Below are 17,748 nucleotides of genomic sequence, written 5' to 3' on the forward strand. Positions count from 1 at the left end.
CGGGTGTCACTAAAGCGACAGCGAGGTCTCTAAAGCGACCCTCACTTAAGTGACGGGGTATCGCAAAAGAGATTCTCTCCTCTTTGAGGTGGTCGCTTTTCGACACCTGGATTTATTTTTAAATCCAAATTTTAGTTTATGTCTCAAATTTCACTCTCGTTTCTTGGAAAATATTGGTGATTCAAAGGTCAATTTTTGGGGAATTACTAAGAAAAGTGATGGGGTCTTTGGAAAGTGTTTAAGGACCTTCAATTAAGGTAAATTCGAGCTAAAACTTGCTTCATTTATGTGTTTTTAAGTTAATTTGATAAAATCTTATATGTCCTTGTTCTTGCTTATCCAAGCCCTGAATTGTATTCTATTTTGGAACACAAGTTTGAGGAGGTATTTTGGACCGTTTCACGAAGTCAATTCCAAAATTACCAGAGCAGGTCCCACATTCCTTTTTTTACTCTAGAATTGGTCCATCTATGAATTTAGTAATATTAATATCAAAACGACCATATTAACATTTTGTACCTATATTTGATAGCGTGGCAACATTCGAAGATTGTTTGGTTTTTTGTTCTATGGTTTTGTAACACGTGTGATTGGCCTATAGGTACTCTATGACTTCTTGTTCCTTATATTGAACCATGCTTAGGTGTTTAGAAATTATGTCTTAGGTTTATTTTGGGGAAATTGGGGAACTTGCCAGCATGTGATTAGTTTTGTGTTGATCATCCATACTTTGTGGCCTTTTTTATTTCTATTTTCTTCTATTGATTTGGAGCATGTTGGCCTTAGTCTAGGCTTAGACTAGTATTGCTTTAGACTTGAGATGATTGGAGCCGTTAGGCCTTGTTTCACTTCGAAGTCGATATGGATGGCTTAGCTCATTATAGACCGAAATACCAGACTTGGGTAAAGTAGTTTGAGCCTTATATTAGGCATTTTTGTAGCTTGAAGACCTTCTACCCCCTATCCTCTTTTTACAACTCTTTCGTTGATGATTTGAGTTTTGAGGCGTCGTTTGTCTCTTCAGGAAAGGGTTTGGGTCAATCTTGGAAGTATTGAATGGATTATCTAATAGTAGAAATAGATCCACAGTGATTTCTCTATGGAGAAATTACATGATATCTTTCGGTAGCCGTTATCATTGAAGATTTAAGATATGGTCATGCTTCCCCCTTATCCACTATAGAGATGACTCAAGTTACGAACTATTTCCCCTTTGAGACACATCTGAGGCTTGAGGTCTGGGCGCAGGAATTCTTAGCTGGGTTGTCCATATTAATTAGTTGGAGATTTTTTTTGATTTTCCCCCTTTAGACTCATCTGTCGTTCGAGGTCCAGGTGTTGGACTTCTTAGTTGGGTTGTTAATATTGGATACTATTAGTTACCTAGAAGCTAACTGCGGTTTGAGGTTCAAGCTACACTTTTCTAACTAGGGCCAGCTCCATATGCATCGGAGATGAGGGCAAGAACTTGCCATTTTGGGATCTTCTTGTCTTCATCTATATAAATTTGACTGATTTTTCCCTTTTTGAGATACTCTTATTTCTATGGTCTAATTTTTAGATCTGTATCAGTATTTTATAGTAGCTCTATACTTGTGACTTCTAGATTCTTTGATGGATCTTATATTTTTATGTATATATTTACTCGTTGTGCTTCCGCTATTCCTATTGTTCTTGTTATTAGTCTAGTATTGTTTAGTTTCTGCCCTTAATGCCAATACTCGCAGTTCTAGGATACAGGTTGGCTTGCTAGACACTGGTGACACTCATACCTACAGACCAGGAGCTGAGTCACCATTGATATCTTGGGAGGAGTTTTTAAAGGCCTTCTTGGCCAGGTACATACCACAGAGCGTCCTGGATAGGCTTCGTGATCAGTTGTCTAGGTTGGAGTAGGGATCCATGACTATCTCAGAGTACAAGGCGAGGTTTCATGAGTTTTCTCGCCATGCCACCATGATTTTTTCGACTGAGGAGGAGAGATCCTGTTTTTTTTGCATGGACGTAGATTTCAGTTGAGGATAAAGAAAGTGTTGATGGCTTCAGCAGGGCGATGTTTTTAGGATATGGTGGATAATGCTCAGACTATACAGCACATACGTCGCGAGGACACAGATTCAGCGATAAGTAGGTCCCAATCCAGAATTAGGGACACCTAAGATAGATCTCGCCCAAAAAGTTCAGTAGCATTAGTCCAATCGGCCTGTTTAGGCGGCATTACCTACTTTGGAGGGTAGTCAGCAGCACTTAGGTGGTCCTAGCATTGGCCAGAGTGCGAGGGTTTTAGATCCAAGGTCTATAGGCTGTGGTGGCCGATTTCATGCAGGTTGATCCTCTAGGATTGGTATGATTGTAGAGAACTAGATGTGAGATAGTAGCTCCAGTTCTTATTACAGCCAGTCCAGTTTCAGTAGTACCCCATCCAGCTAGAGGTGGTGGTCAAGATCGGGATTGTCAGGGTGGCCGACAAGGTGCTAGAGGTGGACCTCGGGGAGGCAGGACAGAAAGTAGGTCAGACGCACCAGGCAGAGGTGCTCAAGGCCATTTCTATGTAGCCCCGGCGAGGGCGGAAGCTGAGGCAATTAACAATGTCATCATGGGTATTCTTCTATTATGCAATCAGCCTGCCATAATTTTATTTGATTTGGGCTCCACTTTTTCGTATGTTTTTTTATTATGCACCTTGTTTGGGTGTAAGTTCAGAGTCTTTGCCCGCAAACATCATTACTTTTAGTCACTATCACTAGCTATGATTTACAATCGTCATTACTATCTACCATTACCACAACAATCAAGAATCACAACATTCAGTCACCACATTATATATTGGCAACACCATCACTATTCACCAACACTATTAACTATCATTATCATCAATCACAACCATCAACTGCTACCACAACTCCATCATCAACTTCTATTGCCAAACACCATCACTATTAGCTACTATTCGATCCGACCCAATCATTAGGCAACATCATTCTCAATCGACATCCACAACAACCACCAGTAGTCATCACCATCACCAATCACCATATAATTTTTAAGAAATATTTGTTGGTATAAAGCATTAGATTAATTTAAAATATATTTAAAATGTATTTATTAATTTTAAAATAAAAATAATTCTTTATACATAAAAGATGTGAGAAAAAAATAAGTTTTGATCATATAGTATTAAAATCTTGATACAACATGTTACAATTAATATGTATATTCAAATTCATACATCTATATTTTAATAAACATTTTAATATTCATACGTCTTAGTCTTAATCTTAATTTATATTAATGATGCCTAAGTATATTAACATTCAACCAATTGAATTGTGCACTTTTGATCCTTTTGTTGGTGAATATTCACAAATTTACTATAATTATTAGCCATAAATTTACTAAGAGGTAAAAGAGCTTACTCATAGCAACAGATATATGGGCAGGAAAAAAAAATGGCGCTGCCTTTTGGTCCATAAATGCCAATCTTGAAGAAGGCAACAAGGAGAAATATTTAATATTTATATTTTTAGAAACTCTTTTATTATAAAAGTTGGTTCTTGGGGGCCTTAAAAAACTGCGACCCTTACCCCAAACATCCAAACCGAAGTTTAAAAAGGAAAAAAACAAAAACAAAAACAAAGAATCAAATTAATTCAGTTTGATCCAGTTTTTCGGTACCACCCCTAATTTTAATTAACGGAAGAGGATCAAAAATGTTGCTAACATATTAAACATGGCTAAAAAATTCCCTCCTTCCTAGATCAAATTTGCCCATAATAATTTGGAGACTTAAAATGGCCCCTCAATTACCAGCACAATTATATGACATCTAATTAAACTTTAATTAAACTACTGACCTTTATTTATTTCCAAAATCGTGACCGCCATTCATAGAAATGTTACTTCAATTCCTACAGAAGATGGAAAACCTTTACTCTCCGAAAGAAAAATGGTACAAAAGAAGTCCAAATTCTTAAGAAGCCTATGACTATAATGATTTTGACATCTGAGTAGCAGAATGCCCATTGATATCCACCGTCTTTGCTGGTCTGCGGCCCTTGTCTGGACCACCAATGATACCCCATTTCTCGAACTGCCTTTGTCGAGCTCTTGCCCTTTCCTTTTCCTCCTCAGATTTTGATGCAAAGCAGTACGGACAAGAGACGGCATACTCCCATTCCGGGGATTCCATATCAGCATCGCTCACTGGTTTCTTGCATCCATAGCAAAGTTTGAATGTTCCCTGCATCAAACCATGCTCAACTGAAACACGCTTGTCAAACACAAAGCATTCCCCTTCCCACAGGCTCTCCGTCTTGGGGACTTCCTCCAGATACCTTAAAATCCCACCTTCTAGATGATAAACCTGGTAAGAATCAGCCGAAAGCACCATTAAACAAGATCATCAGAGCACTTAAAACACTATCATTTTATAACCACTGAATTCTTGATATCATTAGATTGCACACTAAGGTGTTTGAAGAATTTGCTAGTGGAGCAACTTACAACACGGGGATTATAAAGTCCCATATTCGTGTATATCCTTAGTTCTTTCGTCTTTGATAGGCTGAGATTTCATGTTATTACAGTGTCTTTGTTTTTTAGGTCGGGTTGGGTTGGGTTTTGAGGGGGGGGGGTTAAGAAATAGACAAGGAGAAGACGCAATGGATCAAAGTGCAGTCAACCAAAACACAGTTTGAAATGTACATGTAACATTTACCAAGCATATGACATGAGAAACTTTGCAGTTTCCTTAAAAACCCTGCGAATAAACCATTTTGATCTAATTTTTACCTCATCAAAACCTTTGCTGAGAAGAAAACTTGAAGCTTTCTCGCATCGAATTCCACCTGTGCAGTACATTGCAACTCGGGGAACCTTTTTGTTTCCTTTTTCCTTTGTCAGCTTATCAGATGATCCAGCAGAACCAGAAGACTCCAACTTGTCTCCTGAATCAAGAAGTTTAAAACGATCCTCCACCCATGATGGAAAATCCCGGAATGCTGTGGTACAAGGATCAACTGCCCCCTTGAACTTCCCGACTCTAATTTCATAGTCATTGCGAACATCAATCACAACCTAATTGAGATATACTGAAATTTAGTGAAGGATTGCAATTGAAAACCAAGGTTGTTTTCTTGAGTAAATTATGCGCCTCTATAGTTGGTCCTTGGGAGGGATAGCATGTTTTTTGCAGTCAAAATTTTCTTTAAGGAGTAGATTTACAGGAATTTCATTTCAAACAAAAAAACCTAACCAATGAATGTATCAGGAACAGGTAATGAAACTTGCTAATAAGTAAAACCCCATAAAGAATGGGTAATCCCCAAACTCCTTCCATTTAAGAACTAGAAATTCCCTATATTACCATGTTAGCTTCGCATGTGATAACTTCATTTGTATATCAGGATAGCAATAGAATATGTATAAGCCTAAACACTGATAGCGAGCATGTTCAACTAGCTTGAGTCAGTTTTCAAAGTCAATGTCCGGCTATTTTATGCAAATAGTCAACTTGGGAGAACCTGGCCTTGCTTGTGGCATTTGATGGACCAGTATGCTTTAAGTTTTTTTGTGCAAGATACAAAGAAATTTTCATATATTTTGAAAAACAAAGCAATTAGTAGTATATATGTATACATAAAATACTAAATATAACTACAAAAAATTTTATGCATTGAAGCGTATTATTCTACTATGAAACTCTATTCTGGTGGTTGTTAACTTGTTGGACATTTCAGAAGGAATAAGAAAGAACAGAAAAAGGTTCTAAAATCCAATATAAGTTACCAAATCAAACATCAATCTCACGCACAGCCCTTTTCGTGTTACTCCATCGCCACTTGGGCACATCAAAAGCATATATAGGTCCTTGTAATATATCGTTAGACCTCTCTATAATAGTGTCGTTTGTCCGGATTATTTTTTATGCTATAGCGTACGACTATTATACACATAATAACATTTGACATTTAGATCTTATTTGGTTGTTCTACACAACAACAACAACATACCCAGTGGAATCCACAAGTGGAGTCTGGGAAAGGTAGGATGTACACAGACCTTACCACTACCTCATGAAAATAGAGAGGTTGTTTCCGAAAGGCCCTCGGCTCGAAAGTCACAGTTCCAAGTACGAGAGAAAAAAACAATATATATAGCATAAAGAAAAAATAAATAAAAAGTAAAAATAAAAATAAAAATAAAAATAAAATAAAATGCAAAATTTAAAAGACAAGAACAATAACTATAGTAAAGTACTGCAATAAACAAAGGCAATAGCAACACAACTATACAGGCACGCATAGACCTACGACCACCCTAAACCGACACACGGTAAGACATCATTCTATCCCTACTAGCCTTCTACCTTAATTCGCAACCTCCACTCTTTTCTATCTAAGGTCATGTCCTCGGTGATATGGAGTACCACCATATCTTGTCTAATCAGCTCTCTCCAATACTTTTTTGGTCTACCCTTACCCCTCCGCACAGCCCCCAAATCCAACTGCTCGCACCTCCTATCTGGGGCGTCGACACCCCTCCTCTGCACATGCCCAAACCATCTCAATCTTGCTTCTCTCATCTTGTCGACCACAGATGCCACTCTCACCTTCTCCTGAATAACTTCATTCCTGATCTTATCACTCCTAGTGTCCACACATCCATCTCAACATCGTCGTCTCCGCAACATGCATCTTCTGAACATAAGAATTCTTTACTGACCAACACTCCACTCCATATAACAATGCTAGTCTAACAACCATTCTATAGAACTTACCTTTAAGTTTAGGCGGTACCTTCTTATCACACAGGACTCTAGAGGCTAGCCTTCATTTCAACCATGTTGCCCCAATGCGGTGCGTGACATCATCATCGATGTCCCTACTACTCTAGATGATGGATCCAAAATATTTAAAGCTTTCTGTCTTGGAGATAGGTTGGGTGGCAAGCCTCACTTTTCTGCCTTCTTCATCCATCGCAACCCTAAATTTGCACTGCAAGATTCTATTTTGATCTTGCTCAATATGAACCCTTTGGTCTCTAGCGTTTGTCTCCAAACCTCAAACCTATCATTAACTCCGTTCCGAGTCTCATCAATCAAAAACTATATCGTCCGCAAATAGCATACACCATGGAACCTCCTCCTGAATAGATTGTGTCAGCTCATCCATCACCAAAACAAAAAGAAAAAAGCTCAGCACCAATCTCTGATGTAGTCCCACCTCAACAAGAAAATGCTCTGAGTCACCTCCCACTGTCCTAACCCGAGTCTTGGCTCCAGCAGCATATGCAAAAAGTCAGTTATCTTGACTTTTTATGTTATAAAATATTGAGTACTTATTTTTTTTTTTAAAAAAAAGGAAAATATTAAGAGTACCCTGATGTACAAGTTCAATATTTTGAATTGAAACATAAACAAGACGGGATTTTGCTTTTCTACACTAAACAAGTTCACAAGCAAAGATTATTAGCTAAAGTTGGATATTGCAACAACAATTTAAAGGGAAAAAATACCAATTATACCAATTAAGTCAAATTTTAGTGTTCAATTAAGGGGTTGAATGCTCTAAAACTCTAAATTTCAAGATAAAGTAGGTATGTGATATTAGCTTGGCCCAACCTTCCAATCTTGTATGGGGCATGGTTATAAGTCTTAACTGACAAGCCAAAAGGCCAATCAAACACACTACTAAGTCTACTCCGTACATTAAAACTCTTGTGATACCTTTAGGCAGACTATATATGGGATGAGACCCAACAATGTGGCACAAGTAAGGATGCTAATCTGTCGGTAGAAAAAGTAAGTATTTTGATTTTATATTCCACTTGTATAAATCATCCTATGGGTGTAATGTAGCTCATACCTTTGGAAATTGCCTGGATGATGTACCAAGAAAACGAAATACAGGATATCATTTAGGATATGCATGACTTTAATCACAACTCAGCCAAACGATATCAAGCAACTTAGATGAATTTTAGGCTCAAGCTGAAGTTATAAGTTACATGTCAGAATTTTTATGTTGATGCAAAATAAGATTCTTCAAGAATAGATTAATCAATAATTAAACAGAACAAAGATAAGGATGTTACGGAACAAAGAACTTACAACATCTGGATCACGAATCAATGCATTCCAATCCGTCGGTTTAATGTACTTGCCAACTCTTTCAATGGGTGAAACAGAAGGCATTCCAAGTGTAACTATCTGTTCAAGAAACATATGATGAGTGCTTGATGCTAAGAGGATATACAATAAGGCAGCTTCCAAGATCTGAGGGGCATAAAGGCATTTATATTCAACGTGAGGCAACTTTATCGCACTTGGCCAGCGAACCTACCTCTTTTTTGAGCTTCACCCTCACGTGATCCCACCTAAAGGGAGCATCCTCACCTGCTGCAAGAGGAGAGCTGCTCGTATGTCCATGATGAAGAGCCTCTTCCTCCGGGCTCACTGGTGATTCAACCAATCTAAGCCCCTTCAGACGTTCATCACTTTGAATGAATGCAAGGACACTTTCCACTGAATCCCGTATACCACATATGCTGCCATTGATTCCTTCAGGTGCAAGAATAATACCACCTGAAACACGCTGAATTTGATCAGCTTAGTGAGGAACGGGTAACATTGAAAAATGTACTAAAAAAATTGTACTTGGTAGAGAAGCTGAATAAAGGGAAAAGGATTGACCAGCCATTCAGAGAACACGTCAGACAATGGGCAGCTACTATTTCATCACAGACAGAACCAAGTGGAAATGTTGAGAAGAAGAACAAGCAAGACTTCTTATCACTTCCTTCAATAAAACATCTAACTTTTAATGTGATAAAAACTAAAGACCTGGTTAAGGAGAAACTTGCAAGGGGTTGTTCAGTGGCGGACCCAGGAATTTTATGAAGGGGGTTCAAAAAAAGTTAAACACGCTAATAAAAAAAATGTGCTTATTCGGATTCGAACTCACGAGCTGAGACAAGCTAAGGAGAAATATTGAACCCCATTTGCCACTGAGCTAGTCATTTGGCTTATGCTCAGGGGGTTCAATATTAAATATATACACATAAATTAAAATTTTTATCTTATATATATAGTGTAATTTTTTAACGAAGGGGGTTCGGATGAACCCCCTGAACTTGCCTTGGGTCCGCCCCTGGGGCTGTTGATAAACAGAAATGAATCAAGGGGCATGCATTTATTGAACACGAATTAAGAGGAAAACAGAAATAGGCTCCTTGCGACCAACTTTCCAATTATTCTGAATTGAACAAAAAAGAGGATAGAAATGTAGCTTATCATCCATATAACAAAACCATAATACACAGAAGAAGTCATCTCTTACATGTAAAGAAAATCAACAGCTTCCTGACCTCAGTGACGGAGCCACCTTCTGGTTAGGGGTTCCTCCCCCTTCGCCAGAAAATCATACTATTTATATATGGTTAAAATAATTTTTTATGTATATATAGTAGAGTCGAACCCCCTCTATTAGTTCGTGTGTCTACTTTTCAGATTTTGAAACCCCTTGGTCAAAATTCAAGCTCCGCCACTGCCTGACCTATGTCAAAGAGTTATAGAAGCTAGTGTTTATCTATCAAAAACTGTCCAACAGCGGGACACTTAAACAAGAAACAAAAACTTGTGTATGCTTTAGCAACTTCGAGAAAAAGAACAGGTAGCAGCTATGCAAGCTTGCACAAAATGAACAATACATATTCCTCTTCATATGCAGAAAGAAACAGAATTGCAACTTTAAAGCTGAAATAACACGAATACTTCAAAGCTTTAATATTTCTACAATAAAACAGATCTACTAACTGTAAGCAAGTAAAAATGCTAGAATTACCAGCTGTTCACAGAGTTCCTTCAATGGTTTCCTCAAATCAGCATGGTCAGGGAAATCAGCAAATATGTAGAAAGAAACCACCACAAGTTGTGGTTCGGAGCTCAAACCGCTACCTTCAACCTCCTTGTTCCTCGATGCATTATCCTTCAGAATGGGAACATGATTTGTTGCAGAGAAGCACTTAGAAGGTGCAAGTTTTTGCGGTAAATTGGTAATAGTAATCATAGGATTAGAAAAGAAAGGAAAGGCTGGGGCATTCGTTGGTACTTCAGAGGTGGCTTTCATGGTGCAATAGAGTGAATTATTGGCAAGGTTAGGGTTTGGTGAAAAGGCAGCCGATGATAATAGCATTCTGAGTGCCGCTAGTGAAGCACTTCTTGTATAGGGCAAACAGAGCATGAGACCGCATTGAGACATGTACCGATGCCAAAACTCCCCTGCCCTTCAAGTTGGATAAAAAATAACTATGGGATTTCGACTATGAATATGGTCTTCTTTTTCTTTTTTATGAATTTAAAATTTTATAATAGAAATATTTGGAAATGACATAATCAAGTTATTTCAAACCCCAAAATAACGTCATATAAATGAAATAGAAGAATGTTATAACTTCGACAATATAAATAATTGTACTGCAAGAAATATAGACCAAAAATATAGTTATTAGAATGTAGAGATTATTTTATTGAAATATAAGTGTTATAGTTGTCCCGTTTATTCAAAGATCTAGCTTTATTCCTCTTATATCGAAATTTTCACATTTAGACTTATATTCCGCATTCATGTTAATCTCTTGATGTATTCTTATTTACTTATGTTTGCTTATGTACGATATGCTAAGATTCTTGGTTAGGGTCTATCGGGGATTCTAATCGCCATATCACATTTAGAGTTTAGCTTAGGTCGTTACAAACTTGGAGTATAAGGTTTTAAGGTGTCCTATGGAGTCTACCATGCCGCGTCAAGTAGGTTTTTGTCCATGGGTGTGAAGCACGCCACGTTTATGAATAGGAGGCTATGAGGCATTTTAGTAAATTCCACTTCTTTCATCATCCTTGAGTCGTGCGATAGAGTTGTACCCTAAGGTTTTTCCTTCTTATGCTTTCTCTTTGCGATTACAGAATCATGTCTCCATGAAGAGCCTGTGTCCAAAGTAATGCCAACGCTAATGTGAATGAGGAGCAACAAGCTCCCCAAGTTCTCAATGACCCTCTAGCCGAGCAAGTCTCTCATGCTGAAATTCGAGTCGCTTTACAAGTGTTTGCCCAAGCTATGACTGATCAGGACAACGAGAGATTGTGTCCCCAGTCAATCTGAATGGTAAGACAACAGCTGCTAGAGTCTAGGACTTCACTCGGATGAACCCTCAAGATTTATATAGTTTAAATGAGGATGAGGATCCACAAGAGTTCATATAGGGTATCAAGAGAATTACTAAGGTTATACGTGCCACTTCGATCGAGAGTGCAGACTTAATAACTTGTCTGTTGAAGGGAATGGCGCAGATATGGTATAAAAAGTGGAAGGATGACCGGGCTGAGGATGCAGGCCCAATTAATTGAGAAAAGTTTAAGGCTGCTTTTCTGATAGGTTTTCTCCACTAGAGTTGAGGGAAGCAAAGGTCCAAGAGTTCATTAACTTGAAGCAAGGAAATAAGACTATGAAGGAGTACTCTTTGAAGTTTACTCAACTTTCAAAGTATGTCTCAATTATTGTGTCCAACTTTAGGGCCCGCATGAGTAAGTTTTTCTCCTGTGTTTCTATGACGGTGGTAAAGGAGTGTAGGACTTCGATATTAATCAAGAAGATGGATATCTCATGTTTTATAACTCATGCTTAATAAATTGTGCAGAGAAGCTTAAGGAAAGTGATAGGGATAACAAGAGGCCTCGGACAAATAGTTTGGACTACGCTTATAAAAAATTAGGAAGTGGTAGTCGTTCTCAATTTCGTAAGAAGTATTCTAACCTGGCTCTATGTTCTGGTAGTGCTCGGGTGCTGAAGTTTAGATTTGAGAACAAGGATAGAGCACCTCGTTCTATGTCTCATGTTAGTGTCACTAGTGGTCACACATTTCCAATTTGTCAGAAGCATGATAAGAATCACCTAGGAGAGTGCATGGTTGGTAGTGCTGGTTGTTTTGGGTGTGGCAAGCCAGGTCACAGAGTGAGAGATTGCCCATCAGCCTTAGGTAAGGGTAGGGATGTTTGCAGCCGAAAACATCAAAAGCTCAAGCAGGTCGCCCGACTTAGCAGGGTACCTCATCTAGTACTAGTAGCAGACAACACAAGGTAGGTTCTATGCACTTAATCGACAAGATCAGAATGATTCCCCAGATGTAGTCATTGGTACATATGGGTCTTCCATCTTGATGTTTCTACATTGTTAGATGTAGGAGCTACACTTTCCTTCGTGACTCCTTATATTACTATAAATTTTGTTGTTAGTCCCAAAATCTTCTTAGAACCTTTTCTAGTCTCTATTGGTGAGTCAGCTTTAGCTAAGCGGGAGTACAAAAATTGCCCAGTCTCTATCTTTCAGAAAAGCACCTCAATTGATCCAGTAGAGCTAGACATGCTTGATTTTGATATCATTTTTAGCATGGACTGGTTATACTTATGCTATGCCTCAGTCGTCTGTAGAACTAGAATCGTTAAATTTCAATTTCTTGATGAGCCAGTCACTAAATGAAGGGTAGTACCTCAGCGCCTATAGATTGGTTTGTCTCTTACCTTAAGTCCAAAAAAATAATTTTCAAGGGTTGTATCTATCATCTAGTTTGGGTTAAGGATTCCAATTCCAAAACCTCAACTCTTTAGTCAATTCTAGTCAGGCATGAATTTCTCGAAATTTTTCCTAAAGATCTTCCCAGAGTCCCTTTTGAAAGAAAAATTGATTTTGGAATATACCTTCTCCCAGATACCACCTGATGTACCGTCTATTTACGGTACTTTGAATGCTTTAAAACTTAAGAATGTGCATGTCTTTTAAGCATATGTTAGCATATTTGATGTTGGTTGTGCATATTTTTCAGAAACTAAGTGAGAATGATTGAGGAATCATAGCACTGAAAAAAGGTAATTTTTGAGGTCTACGAGCTCAGACTACGACGCGTCATTAGACATACGGGTCGTAGGTGTTAGTCATCAAAGAAACAGTGAAGAAAGGAAGGAATAGTGAAGGAAACAAGAAGGTTATACGGCTCATCGACATTTCAATGAGGTGTAGCAGCCAGTCGTGGCTAGAAGTTGCAAGTGGTGAAAAAGGATAGTGTCTACAACCCCAATTGATGAATCATCATCAAGATAATGAGCAGTAGAGAGTGGCCTGTAGAAGAAGAATCCATCAGTGCAAGATGTAAGAATACGAGCTTAGTCTACGACTCATCTGAAATCTTACGACCTGTAGAAATGAGCCGTAGACCCGATCCAAATTTTAGTCTCCTATGGTTTCCAAATCCATATTTATTTAGGAAAGTTAGTCTATAAATACACTTCTTTGGTTTAGATTTTTGTATATACATTTTTTGGGTTTGAGACAACAACAAAAACAACCCAGTGAAATCCCACAATGTGGGTATGGGAGGGTAAAGTATACACAGACCTTACTCTTACCAAGGTAGGAAGCTATTTCCGAGAGACCCTCGGCTCAATAGAAGCATAAAAAACATCAGATAAGGCTAAGAAGTTCAAATCGGTATGGGAAATCAAATAACCAAAGCGATAAATATAAAATAGAGTAATCAAAGTACAGAAAGTAATAGTAAAAATAGAAGTTAGAGCACAAGAAATTATAGTGCGCTAATGCGCCTACTAATACGGAAGAATAACGAGACTATGTACTAGCCTTCTACCCTAATATGAGTCCTCCACACCCTTCTATCTAAGGTCATGTCCTCGATAAGCTGTAACTGCGCCATGTCATGTCTAATCACCTCTCCCCAATATCTCTTCGGCCTACCTCTACCTCTTCTAAAACCATCCATGGCCAACCTCTCACACCTCCGTACTGGTGCATCTGTGTCTCTCCTCTTCACATTCCCAAACCATCTCAGTCCTATTTTCAGTATCTTGTCTTCCACCGATGCCACTCCTACCTTGTCCCGAATAGCCTCATTTCTAATTCTGTCGCTTTTGGTATGCCCACACTTTTATTTTTTGGGTTTGAGAATATAGCTTAAACTATTTTTGAGCTTTTATTCTTAAATTCAGGTTTTTATTATTGATATTTTACGTTTGAATTTTATTGAAGATTTTGAGCTTTCACACTTTTCATTGTAAGTTTATGATTTCTTTTAACTTAAATATTATTAAGTGTGAACACATAGTTATGAGTAGCTAATTCCACAACCAGGGTTGTGGGAACCATGAAGAATTAACAACGTAGAACTTAATAAAAAGTAATTCTTGAATAGTGTGCATGCATGTATTGTTTTTTTCCTTCGGTTTGATTGCTTTTTAACGGTGGCCAATGTTAAAACTCGTTTTATCCTTACTTGCCGGATCAAGGAGGTAACGGATGGGAAAAAGGATTAAACAATGAGATTTGGGGCTAATCATCCTCATCTAATTAGCTTGAATGGATCAAGGGATAGATAAATCTGGGATCATTGGTAAGGGTTAGTAAAGCATACACTCATAGACGGATCAAGTTGCGCAGTGAAATTTACCTATTTGCCGGATCAAGGAATTAGGTGAAATCAACTTACCGATTCTCCATGTAACATACTAGGAAAGAATTTTTAATAAAAAAAGGGTCTACTTAGTAAGGATTCGTGGGCAACATATAAAACCCTAGTTTCACTTTTTATTGATTTAAATCACACTAAACTGTACTTTCGTTCGTTGACATTTCTTATTTAATTTATTGATCAGTTTATAAAAATCCCTCATTGTTTTCTCGTTTTACGGAAATAATTTGATTACTAAAGCAAATAATAAATAATTGATCTAAAGTCTAAACTATATTCCTCGTGGGATCGACCCTAACTTTTATTAGGTTCTATATTTGATTAACGATCGCTTTATGATTCTTTAAGAAAGTGTAATTTGAGCGTATCAAATTTTAGCGCCGTTGCTGGAGAGTTTGGCTTTTAGATTAAGATTAATTTTATTATTTGATTGATAGTCATTATTTTCTTATTTTACGTTACTTTTATTTTTGTTTGTGCTAAAACAGGTTTTGATTCCTAGTGCATGCCAAATATGAGAAGTAAAGGAAATCCCTTGATTCATTCAATTCCAAAATTGAAAGAGCATTACGTAGGATGGAGAACAACAACAATAATAATAAAGGACACGAACTTGGAGATGGCGCAGAAAATCTTAGAGAGCAACATGACAATGCACCACAACATCAACCGCAGAATGTCCTTAATAACCCACAAGTAGCAAGTTAATGTCCTCCACCTAGACAATGTCCTGAATTCGGCATATGGAACAACTATGGGGTTCATCCTAAAGCTGTCGAAACTACGGGTGCAATTGTGTTACCTCCATTACCGCCAGGAACAAAGTTTGGCATCACTAGTGGGCTAATTCAAATGTTTCATAATAGAGGACTATTTTCGGGATTGCCATCCGAAGATCTACACATTCATCTCCAGAATGTGGCATATGTTTGTCAAAGCAGTGTTGGCGACCCAGGATTGAATATGAATATCATTGGATTGCACATTTTTCCATTATCACTTACTGGCGAAGCTTCAATTTGGTTATCCGAACTCTCGTACAACTCCATCACAACTTGGGATAAATTATACCTAGCATTCACGGAGAATATTTCCCATTATCCAAGAAGTTGAAACTAACTGACAGAATCAATAATTTCCAATAGTTGCTCGGGGAGTCAATTTGTGGAGCTTGGGAGAGATTTGTAAAGTATCTACGAAGTATGTCAAATCATAGGATAGCGGACGAGTCACTTCTTGAGCTATTCTACTGTGCACTTGATGATAATGGAAAGGTTGTTGCCGACACCATCACTAGCGGAGTATTTTTGGCGAACTTTTGTTTGACAGTTCAATCTATGGTCCAAAAACCTTTTTATGGCCCATAGATCGACCCATAAAACTCAGGTTCAATCCCAAATATCAGAAGTTTGATTCCACGGAGTTACTTTTATGGGTCATAGATCGTGTCTTTAAAATCAAATTTTCTGTAAAAACTTAAATCCTTTTCTAGGCTTTCCTAATCTAATATTAGTTAGAATTTTAGGGGTGTTACTGTTATGAGGTCGGTTGTATGTTCTAGATGTTGATGATTTGAGGCAGCAAATTCTAGAAGAAGCTCATAATTCTCGACATTCTATTTACCTAGGATCTACCAAGATGTACCATGACCTACAAGAAATCTATTGGAGGAATGACATGAAAAGTAATATTGCAAAATTTATAGCTAAGCGTCCAAATTTCCAAAAAATTAAGGTTGAGCATTAAAAGTCATGTGGTATATAACTTAGGATATCAGTATTCGTACTTGGAAGTGGGGAGATTTGAATATGAACTTCATCACAGGTTTGCCTCATATGCGTCGACATCATGATTCTATATGGGTGGTTGTAGACCAGATGACTAAGTTAGCACATTTCCTTCCAGTTAAGATTTCCTATTTAGTCGAGGATTACGCTAGACTTCATATTTGAGAGTTGGTTAGATTGCATGGAATTCCATTATCCATCATTTCAGATAGAGGTACTCACAGTTTACTTCTCGCGTTTGGAGATTGTTTTAGAAAGTCCTTGGTGATCAGGATAAACTTAAAACAACTTTTCACCCATAGAAAGATGGCCATGCCAAAAGTACTATTTAAAATTTAGAGGATATATTCAGAGCTTGCTGTCACGACCCGATCTAGGGCCTAGTCATAACATGGCGATTGAAATCTCGGAGGGCTCCAACCAAGCCTCTTGTACATATCATAAGCATTCAAAAGGTAAAGCAAAAGAGAAAACATCATAAGAGAGTCTACACCATGAATATTAAATGAAGAATGTCACATGACAATATAGACTCAAAACATTTGTCCAACTAGATGACTCTACACATGAGTATGGGTGGGGGCTAAGACATGTCCCTAGCTCACCCTCAATATGAAATATAACAAAAAGTCTTTAAAACATTAACCAAATTGTTGACTATTCTCCGATAAATGAGGACTCACCATAAACACTGCCGGATAGAAAAGCTTAACTAGCCACGTGGACGAATATGATTTTCAACCTCAACCTCTACATTATGAGACAATATAGGAAAAAGTATGCATTAGCACGTTGGAATGTACTAAGTATGTAGGCAATGCAACACATAAAAAATCATGTTTGCACAAATAAATATTTTAAATAGCATGATAGGAGAAGTAGTAAAAATCATAAGTAGTCTTTAAGAAGGATCAATGCATAATAAACCATAAGAGTATCATATAAAGTAAATAGGATTAGTCATTTAGAATATGAAAGGGACCATTCATATGTGGGATAGGGACCATAACCGACAATAAGACCATGCGAGCTATAACATGGAATTTCAATGTTGCCCCTACATGGGAGGAAAGGGGAATCTACTTGCCAAGGTAGACTCTACCCCACTAGGCGGGTCATACATACGCTATATGTGGATCCACTAGCTAGGTCAAAAAGTCAATCCTACGATGGCACGTAGTTATGAGACAACAGACTTTATATAAGGACCCCGTACTTTGAGCCCCCACCTCAACTCCATATTCGATGCTAAGTCAAATCCCATGAAATACATACATAGCATAGAAATCATAATTACATATATCATAGTCATAATCATAGGTTTGAAATCATAGAGTAGCTTATTTTCATAAAATACTTGTAATGTGAGAATTGTCCTTTCATCATTATAATCATACATACATAGACATAAGTCATACTTAGAAAATTC

General features: G+C 37.7%; 1 protein-coding gene across 1 annotated transcript; it reads right to left on the minus strand.

Annotated features, from left to right (window-relative positions):
* Positions 1-3,830: 3,830 nt before the first annotated feature.
* LOC129895644 (rhodanese-like domain-containing protein 7) lies at positions 3,831-10,319 on the minus strand. The gene is made up of 5 exons (XM_055971375.1): positions 9,843-10,319; positions 8,343-8,594; positions 8,111-8,209; positions 4,792-5,076; positions 3,831-4,363 (listed from the first exon to the last, which is right to left on the minus strand). Exons 1-5 carry the CDS (start codon positions 10,257-10,259, stop codon positions 3,986-3,988), a joined length of 1,431 nt encoding a protein of 476 aa, XP_055827350.1. The 5' UTR covers positions 10,260-10,319; the 3' UTR covers positions 3,831-3,985.
* Between the last annotated feature and the right edge of the window lie 7,429 nt (positions 10,320-17,748).

This window comes from Solanum dulcamara, chromosome 7, assembly GCF_947179165.1.
Source record: "Solanum dulcamara chromosome 7, daSolDulc1.2, whole genome shotgun sequence".
NCBI lineage: Eukaryota > Viridiplantae > Streptophyta > Magnoliopsida > Solanales > Solanaceae > Solanum > Solanum dulcamara.